The 17,553-nt window shown below is 44.9% G+C and overlaps 1 protein-coding gene across 6 annotated transcripts in view; it reads left to right on the top strand.

Annotated features, from left to right (window-relative positions):
- Window positions 1-928: 928 nt before the first annotated feature.
- The window catches only part of Arnt2 (aryl hydrocarbon receptor nuclear translocator 2), a 153,797-nt gene continuing 137,172 nt past the window's right edge, over window positions 929-17,553 (top strand). For 2 of the 6 annotated variants that reach the window (XM_074061846.1, XM_074061841.1), the window contains exon 1: window positions 1,491-1,638. In XM_074061846.1, the coding sequence (XP_073917947.1) occupies window positions 1,608-1,638 (31 nt within the window). In that variant the 5' untranslated portion in view covers window positions 1,491-1,607. Of the gene's footprint in view, window positions 1,073-1,490; window positions 1,639-1,865; window positions 1,889-17,553 lie in introns of those variants that run through there. The other 4 variants (XM_074061840.1, XM_074061839.1, XM_074061844.1 and 1 more) reach the window with 3 other exon arrangements.

Genomic DNA, 17,553 nt, shown 5'->3' with positions numbered 1-17,553 from the left:
TCTCTATCTGGGCCTGGCCTATCGGTGACTGGATTCGCACTGCTTTATTTTTCCCTTGAAATATGTTCTTTTTCACATTCTGCTCGTTTGTTCAAAGCCTAGTCTTCATTTTCACTGGACCTTCTCACTGCTCCTTCCTTCAGCAGTGACCAGTGGCTGGAGATGTGTATTTCAGGGTCTGCTTCAGACTTGGGAGCCACGCAGTCTTGCCTTCCTCCAACCCCATACCCAGACTAGAAGCTCTTGGAGGGCAGGACTCCTCTGGTTTTCTTTTCCCTGTATGGCCACCACCCAACTTTGAGCTGGGTGCATAACAGACATTCAATGTTTGTGAAATTGATAAACTATTAAATCAGTAGTGACAAATACTCCAGAAGACAATGCTTATTTAAAAATACATCCCAAGCACTGTTTCTCCACCCACCTCCCCAATCTTTGGAAGGATTTAAGATAGTACGATGTTTAAGCAAACAGGACTATGATTAGGGGCCATCTTGCCCCTCTCTGCTTTACCCTGGATACATTCTTTCTCAACTCTACAGGGCACCTAATATGGGTTCTTCTGTCTGGAAGCCTTGACTCTCACAGGGGTCCTAGTGGCTGGTAGAAAATAAATTCCTCCAAGTTTTCTGTACTCTGACCACAACAGGATTCGTAGCTAAAAACCATACGAAAAAAAATTTTTAATTCCCAATTTGTCAATGTAAATAAGGCTCTTACAATGACCTCAGGGAATAAATGACAGTCACCATGGCCAGAAAGGAGCAGACCTGAGCGCCTTTCTTAAAGTCAAGCAATTCTCAATTTCCTCGGCCTTTTAAAAACTGTATGCGCCAGCGGCCTAAGAGGAGTCCATGGCCTTAGGAATGTCTGGGCGCTGGGCACCCGCCCCTCAGCACCAGGACCACGTCCTGGCCTTGGAGCTCAGCAGCACGGCCCTGGCATGCTAAGTGGGCAGCACAGGGGCGCCTTTGTTTCTCCTGGCCTTCTCTAAGGATCGGCCTTTCTCTGAATCTAAATGGGTTTTTCCCTCACCAGCTCAGTCTGGCCCGTGAGCGGACAGAGCCCCTCGGTGAGGCATCCCGGACACCTGGGGTGTGGGTGTGTGGGGGGTAAGCCCAAACTAAGGGAGCGCGGAAAGGAAGGGGTGCTCCCGAGTTCCCCAGCCTGGGCAGCCGGAGCACCTGCGCGGCCCCGAGGGGGCGGCCGCCTGCCAGCCTCTCCCGACCGGCCGGGGCGCCTACGGGCTAGCGGGCCCCAGGCTGGGGGTCCCAAGGCCCGCTGCCCCAAGTCTCGCGGTGATACGGCTCAGACCCGGGAGCGGCAGGCCCGGCGCCCCCCGCCGCGCGACAAAGGCTGAACCGGGAGGAGGAGTACGAGGAGAGGGAGGAGGAGGAGGAGAAGGCGGGGGCGGCGAGGGCGGCGGCGGCGGCGGCCGGGTGCGCGGGGGATCGTGGAGGAGCGCAGCCTGCCCGCCCGCTCGCGCCGTCCTTTGTGTGGCGGGGTAGCGGCGGCGCTGGGCCTGCGCCTGGTCCCGGGGCTGCGCGCCCCGCTCCGCGCCGCCCCTCCCCGCGCTCCCGCCCGGCGCGCCGATCCTTCCCGGCAAGATGGCAACCCCGGCGGCCGTCAACCCTCCGGGTGAGTACCAGCCGCGGCCCAGCGTGGCGTAGCCGAAGGCCCTGCCCCGAGCGGGCCGGAGCCGGTCGGAGCGCACCCAACGCGCCCGGCGTACCCGGGGCGCGGAGCCCGGCGCGGATTCCGTAGGTGGGGGAGCGGCTGTCACTCGGCGCCGCAGCCTCAGCATCAGCACCGGCGGCATCTGGATCTCGGTCTGCCTCAGCCTGGTCCCCGCGTGCTCCGGCCGGTGCCCGCGGGTGGCACGACGCAGGTTCGCTTGTCCAGGAACCAGAGGGGCGGGCCCAGGACCCCAGCAGTTCCTGAAACAACCACCTTTGCCTTCCCCATCACATGCGTTTTTCTCTTCCGGTGCCACCCTGGTGGCATCGCGGCGTTGACGGGTCCGGGTGGGTGGAGGGTACCACGCTGACTGAGGGAAAAGTTTAGAGCCGCGATTCAACAGGGTAGAACTCCCGGGGTTCTCCCCTGCCAGCCCCGCCCCGCAAGCGCTGGTGCTTTGCGCCCTTTGTAACTGGCCACTGTGTATCCAAATCATTCACCAGCATAGAATACCCAACGTAATAGTGTAGAGTGGAGCATCTCCAGCCCTGTCCACGTCATTCGCTGCTTTCTGGGGCTCAGGGTCCAGCTTGTATCAGATGTGCTCATTCCGGAAAATTTAAAAAATGAAGAGTTGATGATCAAGTGGGAGTATTTACTTTCTTGGGAATTATAGCAGGAAAATCCTATTTTAGTTATTAAAGTTCCCAATCCTGTGAGCAGAGAAGGCTGCAGGGTGTCGGAGGGTGGGACACTTACATTGCTGTGTAGTTTTGGGCGTTAGGTACTGACTGCTATAGGCACAGCAAGTTGAGTTCCCTACAGATGATGCAGGTTCAATCCAGAACTTGGCCTTCAAGAAAGTTCTACTAAAGGGAGGTCCTGTGTTGGAGTAGAGATGCGATGGGGTGAACAACCACAATGCCTGGGAGAGGAGAGTGTCATTAGAGAGTTAGGGGTGAAGGGTCCTGTCCATCCAAGGTAGTCTGGGAAGGCTTTGGGGGTTGGACATTTCAGCTGGACCTTCAGGTATGAGTCATGACCAACTTGTCCTAAGTATTAATGGGGAGGTCAGTGAATGGTTGGTACACTGGAGAAGCAAGAGGGGTTTAACATCAAGTGATAGGGATGTGACCAGGCTTTAAATGGCCTTGAAGAACAGTACTATAGACTTCTCCTTTTCACATGGAAAGTCCTGGATGGTATGAAACAGAGAAGTCACATGATCACTCATTTTCTGCAAGATTAATTAGCCATCTAAGTAACTTAGAAAGAAGGTAGCAAGACTAGAGATGGGGAGGCCAGGTTGAAGTGAGGCATATGCTGGTGAGGTCAGACTTAGGAGCAGTGGCTTGAACAAAGGGGAAGGAAAAATATCATTAGGTAGGTGGAGGAATCCAGATTTGGCACTGGTGAGATTTGATAAGATTTGATAAGGGAAGCCAAGGACACATAGAGACAGGTGCCCATGGGACATGGAGAGTCTGCGTGATTCCAAGGAAAGAGGTCCATTAACAGAAAAAGGAAGTCCTAGAAAAACAGATACAGAGTCCCCTGTGTAGAACACTTGAGTTTGGAACATGACTAGCTTGAAAACAAGGCTGTGCCTGTTCGTTTGCTATTGAAACAATTTTAATATGATCAACTCCTTAGAAATTAATAGAAATTGATCATTTAAAATGAAATTAGAAAAAGCAGAAGTCAAATGAAGATATTTTAGTCCAATATACATATATATGGGGAAAAGGAGTAAAATCTCAAGTGATTTACATAATTCATGTACCATTGCTTCACTGGTGAACACCATTTTGTCCATTACACGACATTGTTATTCCATGTGCACGGTGGAATAGAGACGAGGCAGCTGTCAGGTGTGGTGGTGCTGAGCATACCAACACCTGGTTTTTGGTCTTCAGAGGACTTGGATGGTACGTTGCCTGTCAACACCTGATCCACCTGACAGATAGTGATATCTGAGTCTTTTCTCTCTTGGCAGAGATACTAGAGATCTTTAGTATGGTGAGAATTTCTCAAGTGAAAAGTCCTTGAGGTGGTCACCTTTTCTATTAAGCATCACTTCTTTTGCTTGTCCCCTAAATCTATAAGGATATGTTGTTCTTATTGGGGGAAAGGGTTTAGTCTCAAGGGATATTGTTAAAGATCTGACCCAAAGAGGGAGATTTCAGATTTCATGGACAATTTATAGCAAAAAGATGCATAGCACCTAAGCTAGCTATTCACTCTCATGAGCAGAAGTCATATAACATTTCTCTGAACTCTTCCTCCTACCTCCACCCTCTTCCTAAATGTTGCTTTGCACAGAATAAGAGCTTGGTAAACACTGCTAAATGGACTGGGAGGCACCAAAATTTATTTCTGCTTCTACTTTGTGCTCAGAGTACAAAGGCCACCTCCCCACAACAACTGCCTGTTTGCTTTTTTTCCCCTGATGACCACTGCACACTGACAGACTCATTTGCAATGTCATTACTTTGTGCAGTAAGCTGGGGCACTCTGGGGCCTCAGTGATGTAGATGAAGCTGGACCCTCACACCCCTGTGCTACTCAACTAGCTCACCTGTGTGGAATTTAGGTTAGAATTCTCTACCAACTAGTTGGGGTTGGAGGGGTCTCTGAAGGAAGAAGGTGTTGGCTTCCAGGTTACCATGGCTCCTGTCACTGTGCCTCCTGGCCCTGGACACCTTCCTACTTCTGGATCATTTCCAATTCTCACATAGTTCTCTTGTACTATTGTATTGATCGGTTTTCTCTGTTCTCTCTCTCTAGGGATGACACATTCTCTATGCTAGAGAATGGAATTGTAGACGTGTGTGTGTGTGTGTGTGTGTGTGTGTGTGTGTGTGTGTTATTTGTTTTTCTCCTCTGTTTTTTTGTTTATTTGAGACCGGGTCTCACTATGTAGCACAGGCTGCCTCAAATTCACCATCCTCCTTCTCCAGCCTCCTGAGTGCTGGGATTATGAGTGGACACTACCACAGCCTGCTTTTCTACCTTTTTGGATGCTATCTAAGCATGTCCCATTTTCCTGAAACAGTACAAGTTTGCATTAGTTATATGCAGCTGACACGGCTTAATTAAGAAGGAGACTGTTTCCCAGTGCCATTGTTCCATCTTAATCTTTTATGACTTAAGTATGAGGGAGTGAGGTACACATTCAGACCAATAGTCATCAGAGTTGTACATTATCTGGACATCTCTGAAATGAGTATTTGCAGAATAATTAACAAGACTTGTATATTTTAAGAAATTCAAAGATATATTTAAAGAGGTTGAGAATTCCATTTTTTCTGGAATCAATTATACTTTCCCCCATTAGGTTTCTGGGATTTGGCATTTTAACTTAGAATTGTTTATACAGGAAGATTCCCTTGGCAGATCACTTTAGATGAAGGAATGTTTGGAACAGTTCAACAACATATTGAATATTTTCTTTAGACGGTTCTGGGGTTTGAACCTAGGGTCTCATGCATGCTAAGCAAGTGCTCTACCACAGATAATATTCTAGCAACATATAGAATGTCTTTGATGTGTCAAGAACTCTGCAGAGTAGAGTAATACAAAGATGAGGGAGAATGTTCCTTGACCTTAGAGAGTTCTAAGGCATACGTTGACTGACTATATTTTTTACTGATAAACTGAAATAGGACTTTTTTATAAAAAAGGTGGAATAAAATGAATGTTGACTAGGTGTGTACATATTATAGTGGGGACCAAGAAGCAACATTGTCTCTTTTGTAGAGGGACAATTTGACCTATAGATATTTAAGAAGAGGTATTTTGAACTGGTGGTTCAGGGTGCAGATGGACAGATTTAGGAAAGTATGATTGTCTCCCCTCTGCTGTTGGGGCAACAGCATGGCATCCAAGAGTGTGGGGTGGATTTAGAACTTTTGAGAGAGATACACCATGCATGCAGGCTATCTAGCCTCAGGTGAGTTGGAACACCGAACTTGCTGAATGTAGAATCTAGACTCATTTCTCTACACACTGCCTTTTGTCTAACTACCAGCCTATCCATTGCAAGTTGCATCACTGTATTATGTATTTCTTGGAAAAAGACTGCTGCCACTCAACTCTGACATGCTATCAACTATACAACACTCTGACTCAGTGATGTTAAGAATGTACATCTTGCTCTTGCTTAGATTATTAAGTCTATGTGACCTTTTATGACTAAAAGGTTGACTATCAGTATAGTGAATTCCCTGTTTTCACTCTCCTGCCCATATTTGGAAGTTAAAGACATATAATTGTTGTTCTTATGTACTAACAGGACCAAAGCAGAGGGGTATAAAGTGAGATGTGCTTTGGATCACGGTGTAGTGCTGCCAGCAATAAAAAGCAAAAAGCCTGCCATCCATAAGAAGTCCAGATTCTAAATTCCACCATCTCTTCTGGGAATGTGTCCTTCAGTGTCTCTTACTATATTGCTATTAGGTTATTTTGGTATCAAGTATCCCTCTGATAAAGATCTGACCTCTTGTATAGGTTTGCTGATAAGGTAAAAATGCCAGTGCTATTAAGTGTTATTTCAGTGAGTATAAACTCATTTACTCTTTATCCTGGGGCTCATACATGTGGGTTATTGACCCAGTAACTGCAAAAGTCTTTAGGTCTACAAAGCTGAAGCAAGATCTGGGCCCTGTAAGAGTTGTACCAAAATGCTTGTGGTATTTAATGGCCCAGTGGTCACATAGGAGTATAGATATCTTCATTTGGCTTCCTGTCAAGTTGGGCTGCTTTCTGTGCTCTGCCCTGTTATTTGTAATGACTCTTCTCACTCTAGGATTAAACATCTGGCTTCCTTTTAAGGTAATATTGCCCAGAAACGGTGATGGACATCTAATGCATTCTTTTGGGAGGCCATGAAGTTACAAATGATAGTCACTCTGGGGTGTAAACAGCTAGACCTACAACCAGGCAATGGCCAAATGTAGTTAAGATTATCAAGGAAAAATTTCACCCTTCTAATGGACCCCTTAATGACACTTAGATTTAGTTTAATAAACTACATAAGCCAAATCTTTGCTCTTCAGCACCCATCAAGAATGGGGAGTGAAAATATGAAGGGGGAGAGGATTTGTTACCCTGAGTACTGCCTAGGTGACCTGGCTGAATGTCTACTCCATCCTAATCTTATTTATCTTTGTGGACAGGGTGCCTAAAAGCCAGGTCCTCTTCAAGTGGGCTAGCCACAACTGGTTGGCTCTAAGATGGCTGACCACCAGACTACCTCCAACGTCATTATAATCCTATCTACATGACACAGCCTCCAGTGCCATGACAGTTAATAATTTCCATGGCAACAAATGGAAAGAATCATAAAGGAAGAAAAATAGGCAGCACCCAAATTCCTGGAAATTTTCCATCCATTCCCAGAAAAAGCATGAATATTCTCTCCACTTTATTAACCTACCCCTCTTCCTCATTTCTTTTGCTCTGTATCTATAACATTCCCACCCTCAAGGGTTGAAGAGTTTTGTTTACTTGGTCTGATCTTGACCAAGAATAAAAGTCTTCTTCATTCACACACACACACACACACACACACACACACACACAAACATGTGACTTGCAATCAGTAAAATATTATACCTTAGGAAAAGATCAACTTTGCTGCCTGGCAACCTGTGTTTGAAACACATGGTCTACTTTTCAATTTAAAAAAAAAACTGTAAAATTTGCTCTTTAGGCAATGATAAACTGATGGGCTTTACTCAGAGAGAGAGAGGAAATGAAGAAGGAGGAGGAGGAGAAAGAAGACAAAGGGGGAAGAGAAGGAATGAAAGAGGTGATATCTGAAAATGAGGTTTACTCAGTCTTTGAAGTATGTGTGTGTGTGATATTTATTATTAAAAGCTTTGTTTTTTGAGTAGTTTTATGTTCATAGCAAAATCAAAAGTTATGGAGATTTCCCTTTTGCCTCCTGTCCCCACCCTCACATGCACAGCCTTCTCCATTATCAACAACCCCACCAGACGGGTCCATTTGCTACAAGCAATGAACCTGAATTGGTACAGCATTAACACCTAAAATCCACAGTTGGTGTTACAGTTTGCTTTTGGATTTGTACGGTGTATGGATTTAGAAAAATGTATGATAAGACATACCTACCATTGTAGTATGGTACAGAATAGTTTCACTGCCCTAAAAATCCTCTGTGCTCTGTCTCTGCATCCTTCCTTTACCTTACCCTTGGCAACTGCTGATCTTTTTACTGTCTCCATAGTTTTCCCTTTGCAAAAATGTCATATAGTTAGAACCTCCTATGATTTGAATATAGTCTGAGTGTGTCCCCTCTAAGTTTAATGTGATAGAAGCTTGAAGTAGTGGAACCTTTGTGGGGGGGTCTACCTAGTGACAGGTGACTAGATCTTTAAGAGGGATTATTGCTTTTCCCCTGGGAGTGTGTTCTCACTCATGGGAAGTCCTGTGAGAAAGGATTGTTATAAGAGAGCCTGGCACCTGTCCTGAATCTCTCTTACTTCCTATTTCACTAACCTCTTTCTTCTCTTTCCTTGCGTGCTCCCAGCATTGTGATGCATTTACCATGAGGTTCTTACTAGAACCAAGCCCATGCCAGCACCATGCTCTTGAGCCTCCTGAACTGTGAGCTAAATAATCCTCTTTCATTCATAAAGTACCCAGTCTCTGGTATTTATAATAGAAAAGGGACTAATACAGAATGTCATCTCTTCATCATGGTTTCTTTCTATTACTAAGTTTGTTTACATTTGCTCCATGTTTTTTAATGGATTGATATTTGTTCTGTTTAGTGCTGAATGTTTCACAGTTTTTTTAAAAATCTGTTCATCTACCAAAAAGCATCTTGGTTACTTCTAGGTTTTGGCAATTTTTTTAGTTGCTATTGGCCAATATTTATTTATCAGCTACCATGTGCCAGGTTCTGATCTCTATTCTGGGTTACAATGGGGAGCACAACTGGCACAGCCACTGCCATTAAATAGTGAGTCCCATAGTCACAGAAGATTTGTATAAATACGTTGGTAATAAAATATGTCAAGTCTGTGAGGAAATGATTCCTGAGATAAAATAACTAAAGGACCTGATTTAGATTGGAGGATTAGAAAAAGCCACTTGAAGTCAGTGAAGTCTTCTTTGAGGAAGTGACCTTTAAGTCAAGTTTGCAGGAATGAAGAGAAGTGTGAAGAAGAGCATTCCCCCTGCAGAGGCCCTGCACTTGGGGAGAGCCAGGCAGGTTGGAACCACCAGAAAGGGCAGTGTGACCAGGGAGTGGTGAGCGAGGGTAAAAGGAATGTAAGAAGCTGCTGGTGTTGGCTCAAGAAAGGCCAGGGATCTTGGGTTAGGGTTCTGATTTACCTCTAAAGGCAGTGGAAAGCTGTTGAGGGGTGCTGAGTAAGGAAGAGAAATTATCCTATATGCTCTTTCAGGTCCTTCTGTGGATGCTGTGTGGATAGCAGATTGGAGATTGTCTTAGGAGTAGCAAGATGTAGTCCGGTGGTGCAAATGTGGGTGTTGTGGAGATGAGGAAGGGTAGATGTCTTGTAGATTTATATGGGGGCACGATGCCATGCTGAACAACTCTAGGGCACTAGTTACCTCCTTGTCCTCTTTGCAGTTGGGCAGGGCACATCCTACCTGAAGTCATCCTGATTCCACAGTAAAGTGTTTAGAGAAGAGGTGAAAGATGAGCCCCAGGCTTCTGTCCTGATGCCTGGGCAGATGAAAGTGATGGAGAGATGAAAGATGAAGGTGGCCAGTGGAGTGTGTTTGAGGCTTCAGTATTGGACATTTGAGTTGAGGGGCCCATGAGACATGAAAGTGGAGCTGTTGGGAAGGCTGTGGGACACATAACCCAGACATCTTTTTTTGGGGTATGTCACAGAACATAGAGCATTTGGACTAAAATACCTCAGTTCCCAAGCAGTGCTTCCATTTATAACTTTATTTCTGTCTTTACTGATATGTTAAGACACAGATCATAGGGAGATTTTCTCTGCATTTTTCCAGAACCATTGATTCACTCATTTTCCTATGTGCATATAGTTTCAGACTTGTGCTGGTTTTTGATGTAAGAAAGAACTGTCCAGTAGTCTAAGCTACGTTCCAATAGCTAGAGCTGCCCAGTAGTGTTATATGCTGCCTGGCTAGGCCACAAGATTTCCCAACAGAAACCTTGCTCAACAGAACCAGTGAGCACAGTTATGGAGCAGGTCAGGCTGCTGAACTAGTTCACCACACAAAGCTTTTTGTTTCATGAGTAAACAAGCTCCTTCTTACTGGAGGATTTTTGCTTGTGGTATGCTCCACCTGGAAAGATTAATTGCTCCCTGTCTTTCCTTCCTTACTCCCTCCTCATGCCTAATCATTTTTCTGACCAATTCCTTTTTTTCTCCTGGTCTCGATGTGATTTCTTATTGCAGTAGAGAAACATATCCTTTTATCCAGGTAAAGTGTGTCTATAATGCCTTCTTCCAGGACCCTGTAGGGCTGAGCTTTCCCCTCACCTGGAATTAGTTGGATTGAGTAGTTGTGTGATTGACCCTGTGTCTCCAGCCTGACTAGAAGCCCAGTAGAGCAGGGAATACACCTGTCCCAGTACAGCCCCAGCCCCTGCTATGTCCCCTCCCACACAGCTGACACCAGTAAGGTTTTGTTAATGAATGGATGCAGGATACCAAAGAATTGTCTTTTATTTTCGTATGTGGTTGCCTTTAAATGTCATGTATCTGTCATGTATTCATGAGTCTCTGTAACAGAATATGCTAGAGCTGTCTAATTTAGATCCTGGCTTATTTATGGGAATTAATTTTGATCTAAACATTCTACCAGGATAATCCCTACCCAAACCAGTTCCTCTAGACTTTATAATAAGGCAAGGGAGGCTTGGAGGCCCACGGATCTTGTAATTCTCCCCCGGCGGAGGGGAGATCAGGCAGATGATAGTGTGACCACTAGTAGTGGAAGGTCTCTTGTAAAAGTCCCTTTGGAGTCCTCCACAGTGGCTGCTTAGTTACTAGCGGTTAGAGATAAGAAGACTCCAAGCTGGCTTTGCGATTCAGCCTCCTTACAGGGAGTGGTCAACTGCAAGGTCAAGGATGCATTCATTGCTTCTGTAGAGTGGTATAGGCTCTAGAATTAGACACTGGTTCTTTGCAGCTAAAGAGACTCTGCAGTTGCCAAGACTATAGCAATTTGACCACTTTTCAAGCATATCCACCAAAAAGCCAAATGTTAACAAATTCCTGCTTTTGTATGCTATGTGGAAAGAAGGGCCATCTTTTTCTGCTTTGGCTGTGTTGTCAGAGCAGCCCAAGCCAAGCTCTGGCTGAGGCACAGCCTTCTTTCTTCACCACAACCACTTTTCCTCTGAATATTATAAAGATGAAAACTTTGGAAAATATAGAAAATATACAAAAGTGCTAAGATACTTTGACCACACACAATTAACAGTTTTGTGTAGGTCTTTACAGATATTTTTCTGAATACTGTAATAATGTAATATATATATACATATGCATATATATATACACACACATATAGATGTATGTATGTATATTTCAGAATTATTCTGAACATATTTTATTACCCTTTCTTTCTTCATTAACAGTGCATCCTACGAAGAATACTGATTTGAGAGGCTGTGCAGCATTCTGTTTTATGGCTATGTCATAATTTATTAACTCAGTCTTGTATTTTGGCATATAATATGCAGTGTGCTTTTTCATTTGTCAGAATCATACATAATATGGTACTGGACACTCCTGTATATGAATGAATATATAAATATATGAATTTTTCCTTAGGGTAACTTCTTAGAAGTGGAACTGAACAGTCAAATGGGTTTATATTCTTTTATTTTATATTGTTCTCCAGAAGGGTTAACCCAGAGGCTCGGAGAGATTCAGGTACCCACCTGAGTCCCCAGCCTTAAAGTGGAAGATCCCAGATGCTGTGGCCCTGCTCTTGACAGGTTCTATTGGTGGTCCTTTTGTTCTCCCTCCACCTCCTCCCTTACTGATTCAGCTTTTCTTAATGTGTCCTTCAGCCACAGGTGTCTGAGCCTGAATCTGGATTCAGGAGGTATTAGAAATGGAGGATGATGTGTTTGCTTCTGATTTGGAGATTCCTGCTTTCCTTCTGTAGCTCTGGAACTGTAGAGAACAGCTGCAGATGGGATGGGGGTGGGGACCTCTCCATCCAGGCTCAGGTGGCAGAAGGAAAGACTGGGAAGAAGGACAAAAGGACAGTCTAAGAGGAGCCGGGGAACCATGTCCAGTGTGGGAAGCAGTAGGGAGGTTGGCCTGAGTTGAAACCAAGAGCTTTGGGCAGAACCAGGGCCCTCTGGGAGAGGTTAGCTATGGGCCTTGCTATTGGCTGAGTGAGGGAGGTGAGGCCAAAAGAGAGATGCTCTTCCCTACACTAGACACTCATTGAGATCTTGAGTGACTGTCAGAACCTCTCTCTCCCTGGTGAGTCAGGCAACTTCCTGCTTGCTCTTGCCTGGACCTTTGTGTTGTGGAACAGCAGTTAAGAAGCCAGTTGTTCAATGACTACAGGTAAGGTACATGGTTGCCCTGTGTAGAAGCAGCAACAGCTTAGTTCCACTCCTCAGGCAACCATTAGCAAGTCTGAAGGTAATTTCTATCCCTGTTTTTAAATTCATGCCTATACAGTTATCTTCCTCATCTTGAACAGAAGTCTGAGTCAAATTAGCAAGACATCTGAGAAACCTGGGCTCAAAGGCTCAGGTGTGTCTACATGGTGCTTTTCCACTGTTTGGAGACATTTTGTGTTGTCACAACGCAGGGGTGGGAGTGCTACCAGCAAGTGTGGTAGAGACCTGGGTGCTATGTAGCCCAAACTGGCCTCAAACTCTCATTCCTCTTGCCTCAGCATCCTGAGTGCTGGGATTACAGATGTGCACCTCCACACCCAGTTTAAGATGCTGGTGCTCTTGAGATAGTTATGATACCCAAGATGCAAGTTAATTTAAATGTGAAACAACAACTACAAGAATTTTTCTTCTTATTATTTTTAGGACAGCATTGATGTTTCTATCACATCAGCAGTTTAAAATGAGGCATAGTCTAGAATCATTTGCTATAATTTGATATGCTTCATGGATTCCAAGTCCACCAAAGACTGAAATGAATGAATGTGATCAAGGATCACAGCTGTATTCTGTGTTGTTCTGAAAGCATTTCACACCAGAAAACTTCCAATTCAGTTCAGCCAGCCTCCCTGAACAGTCCCTATTCTCTGCACAAGAGACAAGGGGCTTGGTGCTGGAGGTAGAAAGATGCTGATGAAACAGGTTGGCTGTGGTGTGTGTTCAGTCAGTCCCTAAAGCAGCAGGCCTAGGGACACATTTATGCAAATTTATGCAAATGATCAACTATTGTTGGAGAGCAGAGGAGGATGTAGATCCTCCCCAGTTCTTTCCTGCAGACCCTGAAAGAATGCTAAAGGAATGGTTCAGGGCTCTCAACACATTGCAGGACCTAAGTGTGTGCTTTTTCCTACTCAACATCACAAACAGTGAGTCTGTTTCCAGCTGCCTGCTGGGTTTGTGGGGTCTCAGATTCTGCAAAGCCTGAGTCCCCATTTACTCCTCCCACTAGGTCCCCTGTGGCAGCAAATAGCACCACTCTCCATTCAGTGGCCCAGGCCAGACATTAATTATTTTAATTGGCTATCCACCTAATTACACAAATATTAATTGAATGCCAACTGTGTGCTCACAGTGGTGTGCAAACCTGGTGATGTTTCTGCTTTCATAGAGCTTTACTTTGTGGTCAAATGCACAGGATACCATTAAACAAGGTATTATGAGAGAAGGGAGTCTTTCTTTCTTCATGTAACAAGAAGCTGTTGCAGCGAGCGTGAGTAGGGCCTGTTGTGACCACAGGTGCCTTTTGAAACACCTCTGGCTGGTCAGTGGAGGGCGTACTTGGTGGTATCAGGTAGGTCAGGTGAGGAAGATCTGCTGGGAGACCCCCTCATAGGCCAGGTAAGTGGTTGTGGAGGTTTGGTCCAGGTGTCAGTACACATGGAGAGAAGTGCTACAGTACTTTCAGGCCCAAGGCCCAAGTTGCTGGAATTCACAGGTCAAGTGGACCACTTGCCCCAGCATGCCAAATAAAGTCAGGTAACAGTAGAGGTCAGAGAAAGGAGATTTAATTGACACAGGACAGGCACACCTTGGAAAGAGGCAAGGTAAGTTTCAACCCATCTTCCCTCTATAGACCTTTGCTTTAGGCTTTACTAGAGGAGCTAGAATTGGGGGGAAGGGAGAGGTATGCATAATTACTAAGTAGTCCTAGTCATGAGTGTGACTGGTCCTAGGGGGCATACAAAAGTGGTCTAGTAGCTCATTGTCTCAGGATTGGTGAGGCTGAGCTGGGCCTTGTTACAATGAGTCATTGCTGCATGGCCCGTCGTCTGTCCTGAACAGGCCCTAATGGTCCTTTCTGTAGAGGTAGTTGTAAAGATGTTACCTGTCTTTCCTAAATTCCAAGGTAAGTGCAAAGTGAATGGCTCAGAACAAAGACAGATACAAAATGGAAACAGATGCCAAGCCTTTCTCCAATTTTTGTTAGTCAGTGGTTCCAAGCAAGGAGTCAGTGGATTTTAGCAAAAGAGCCTTTGAGTGTCTTTTACAGAAGAGATAGTGCCTGGAGACAATGGGAAGTAAAACCAACAGAACCTATGCAACAATGATATGGTGATGGGCTGGACAGAGGAGAGGAAGGAGAGCAACAGGCTTCTTCCAACCACTGGTGGACACAGCCATTCCCTCTTAGAGGACACTGGGTAGAACTGGGGTGCTTATGGCTTTGTGGCGAGGACTTAAAGGAGATCATGAGTGGGTCATGGACATGTTGAGCTTTCCTCTGCATGTGGCACTTTCCTCCACAGCCTGGAGTTCAGAAACAGGGCTTTGCCAGAATCTTCTGAGTTGCTTCATTTGTCCTGGAGTCAGGACTTTGTTCTTTGTTTTGCTTTTGCCTTCTCACTGTTGTGTCCTGCATATCTTGAACAGGGCCTGGCACTGTGCTTAATAAATATTTGTTGAATGAATGAATGAGTTGGTCTCCATGTCCCACAAATCCCACACGGAGGAGAAGAGGTGTGTCCACCAAAGATCCTGTGGTTTTAGCAACTTTTCATGTTGTGGTAATGTCAGGGCCACAGAAAAGTTGCGGGAATATACAGAGAGCCCCTGCAGGCTTGTCACCTGGATTTTCCAGTTGTTCACACTCACTGCTTTGGCTATATCAGTTTATTTGTTTCTGTACCATTGGAGAATAAGTAGCAGACAGCATCTACTTTCTAACTCTAAATACTTCAATGTGGATTTCCTAAGAATAAGGACATTTTCCCACAATTTGTGGCAAAAATCAGGAAGTTAACATCAATCTAATATCACAATTTAATCCATAGACCTTGCTCATATTTCACCATGTTCCTCATAGCAAGAAGTTATTTTCTGATCCAGGATTTAATTCAGGATTACAGGACACATTACGTTGTGCTGTCTCCTTTAATTCTGTAATGTTTCCCAGGTTTTGCCTGATGTTGCCTCATAATTACAATGGATGTACCTTTTAGACAAACTTTATTTTTTAAAGCCAGAATACCACAAGGTCACTTTTGACAGTCATTATTTAAAAGTGTGTCTCTTAGTCAAGGCTAAGGAAAGGGGTTAGTGATTTTGACAACATCCTTATGTGCCTAGCCAACCTCTTCCTGGAGTTCTCTGTCCCATATAGAGACAGTGTCACACGCTCTTTGTGGAGTACAGACCCCAGAGAATTGAAAAAAAAAAGACTGTAGTGTTAACACTTTTCTAAACTAAATACCAACTTTGTTTGATAAATAAAATAATTATAAGCTAACTATGCAAAGATGATCGCATCTCTAATACAGTCAACAGGGAATTGAAGTATTTCATTACTAACTTTCCTGACATACAAATTGAAAATCTTTTTAGGTAAGTTTTTCATGTGGAATGCCTAAAACACACTGCAGTTTAATGACTGGCTCTGAGTTCAGACCTAATTGCTGTGTGGTTTGTCTCGCTCTTAGTGGTTGGTGCATATCCAGGTTTGCATATTTGTCTTTATCTTAGGAGGTAAATTTACTGCTTCCTTTAAGTTACTCTTAAAAACAAGTTCAAATTTTACTCTGAGTCCTAAAAAAAAGACCACCTTTTGTTGTCTGGCTTAATGACTTCAAAGCCAAATTTGAAGAGATGTAATTTACCTAAAAAAATTTACTGAATTTTCATTCTGAGAATTATCCTGCCCCACCCCCCTTCTTTCTATTCTTCCTCCCTCCCTCTATCCTTCCTTCCTCCCTTTCTCTCTCCCTCCCTTCTTTCCTTCCTTCCCTCTTTCTTTCCTTCCTCCCTTCCTTTCTTTCCTTCTTTTCTTCTTTCCCCACCAGGAATGGGGGTGGAAGTGTTTGATCTGCCCAGTATAATGGTGATTCATCATACCAGCCAGCTATGTAGGTACCTGAACTCCTCTGAAAGATGCTTGTAGAGCTGCTGCAAATGCCACCTGCTAGGAGATGGTAGACACTGAGGGCCTGCCTTTCCCCTTCTGTGCACTGAGGTAACTTCTCTACTGGCTACTGACAGTACACCAGGGCCAATTCAGTGTACTCATGATTCAGAGGTGCTCAAGACACAACATGGCTTGGTGAATCTGGAGATGATAGCACATGGGCTAGCTGGCACCATCTCCTTACCACTGTTTCCTTGTATGTCAAATGGGGGTGATCATAGGACTCATCTCATTTGATTGTTGCTATAGTTTGGATTTTTTTTTTTTTTTTGCAGTCCTAGGGTTTGAACCCAGGGCTTTGTGCTTGCTAAGTGGGCACTGTACCACTTGAGTCATACCCCAGCCCTTTTTACTTCAGTTTTTTTTTCAGATAGTGTCTTGCATTTTTTGCCTGGGGCTGGCCTTGGATAGTGATTCACCTACCTATATCTCCTATGTAGATAGAATTATAGGCGTATACCACCACACCCAGCTTATTTGTTGAGATGAAGTCTCACTAATTTTTTTTGCCTGGATTTGTCTCAGCATTTCTGAGAGATGGTGGAATCTTTAGGAGGTGGGGACTAGTGGAAGAAAGTTAGGTCAATGGGGCTGTCCTGTCTCTTTCTTGCTTCCCAGCTGCCATAAAGTGATCAGTTTGCTCCACCCTCCACTACCTTCTATCATGTTCTGCATCGCTTCTGACCCAAAACCCGGGGCTGAAACCTCTGGAACTATGAGCCAAAATAAACCTTTCACCTTTAAGTTAACATCTCAGGTATTTTGTTACAGCAGTGGTAAGCTGGCTAGCACAGTTGTGTGAGGATTAAAGGGTCCTGTTGACCAGTGTTGGGGTGGAAGCTGGTGCACAGCAGGTACTCTATGAGTGCCACCTTCCTCATTATAGTTGTTCTCTTGGTACCACCACTGTGGTGTGGGAAGCAAGATAGGGTTCAGAATCACACTACCAGAAGTGCTTGCAGATAGGGGCTCTTGTGAAACGGGAAACCCTTGCTTCCCATGGCACTGTGGGGCTGCTGCATGTATGTAGGATCATCAGCTGCCCCTCTTTGGGCACTCTTCCTTCCCAGTCTCATTGGGGCCAGAGCCTGGGGGTCCTGCCTCTGCTGTGCCCTCTGCTCTCACAGCCTTGGGAAGAAGTACATCAGCAGCCGTGGAGCAGTCTCCTCTTGACCCTGCTGTATTGGGCTGCTCTAGTTGGGATATCCTTCTTGCCACTGATCCCCACTGGCCAGACTGGCCTGGCTCCTGCATCTAAGTTCAGACAGCAATGCCCTTGTCACCCACTCCTCTCTCCTCC

Source organism: Castor canadensis, chromosome 19 (genome assembly GCF_047511655.1).
Source record: "Castor canadensis chromosome 19, mCasCan1.hap1v2, whole genome shotgun sequence".
Lineage (NCBI taxonomy): Eukaryota > Metazoa > Chordata > Mammalia > Rodentia > Castoridae > Castor > Castor canadensis.
Note: the sequence above shows the minus strand (reverse complement) of the source record. Positions and strands in the feature narration are given on the sequence as shown.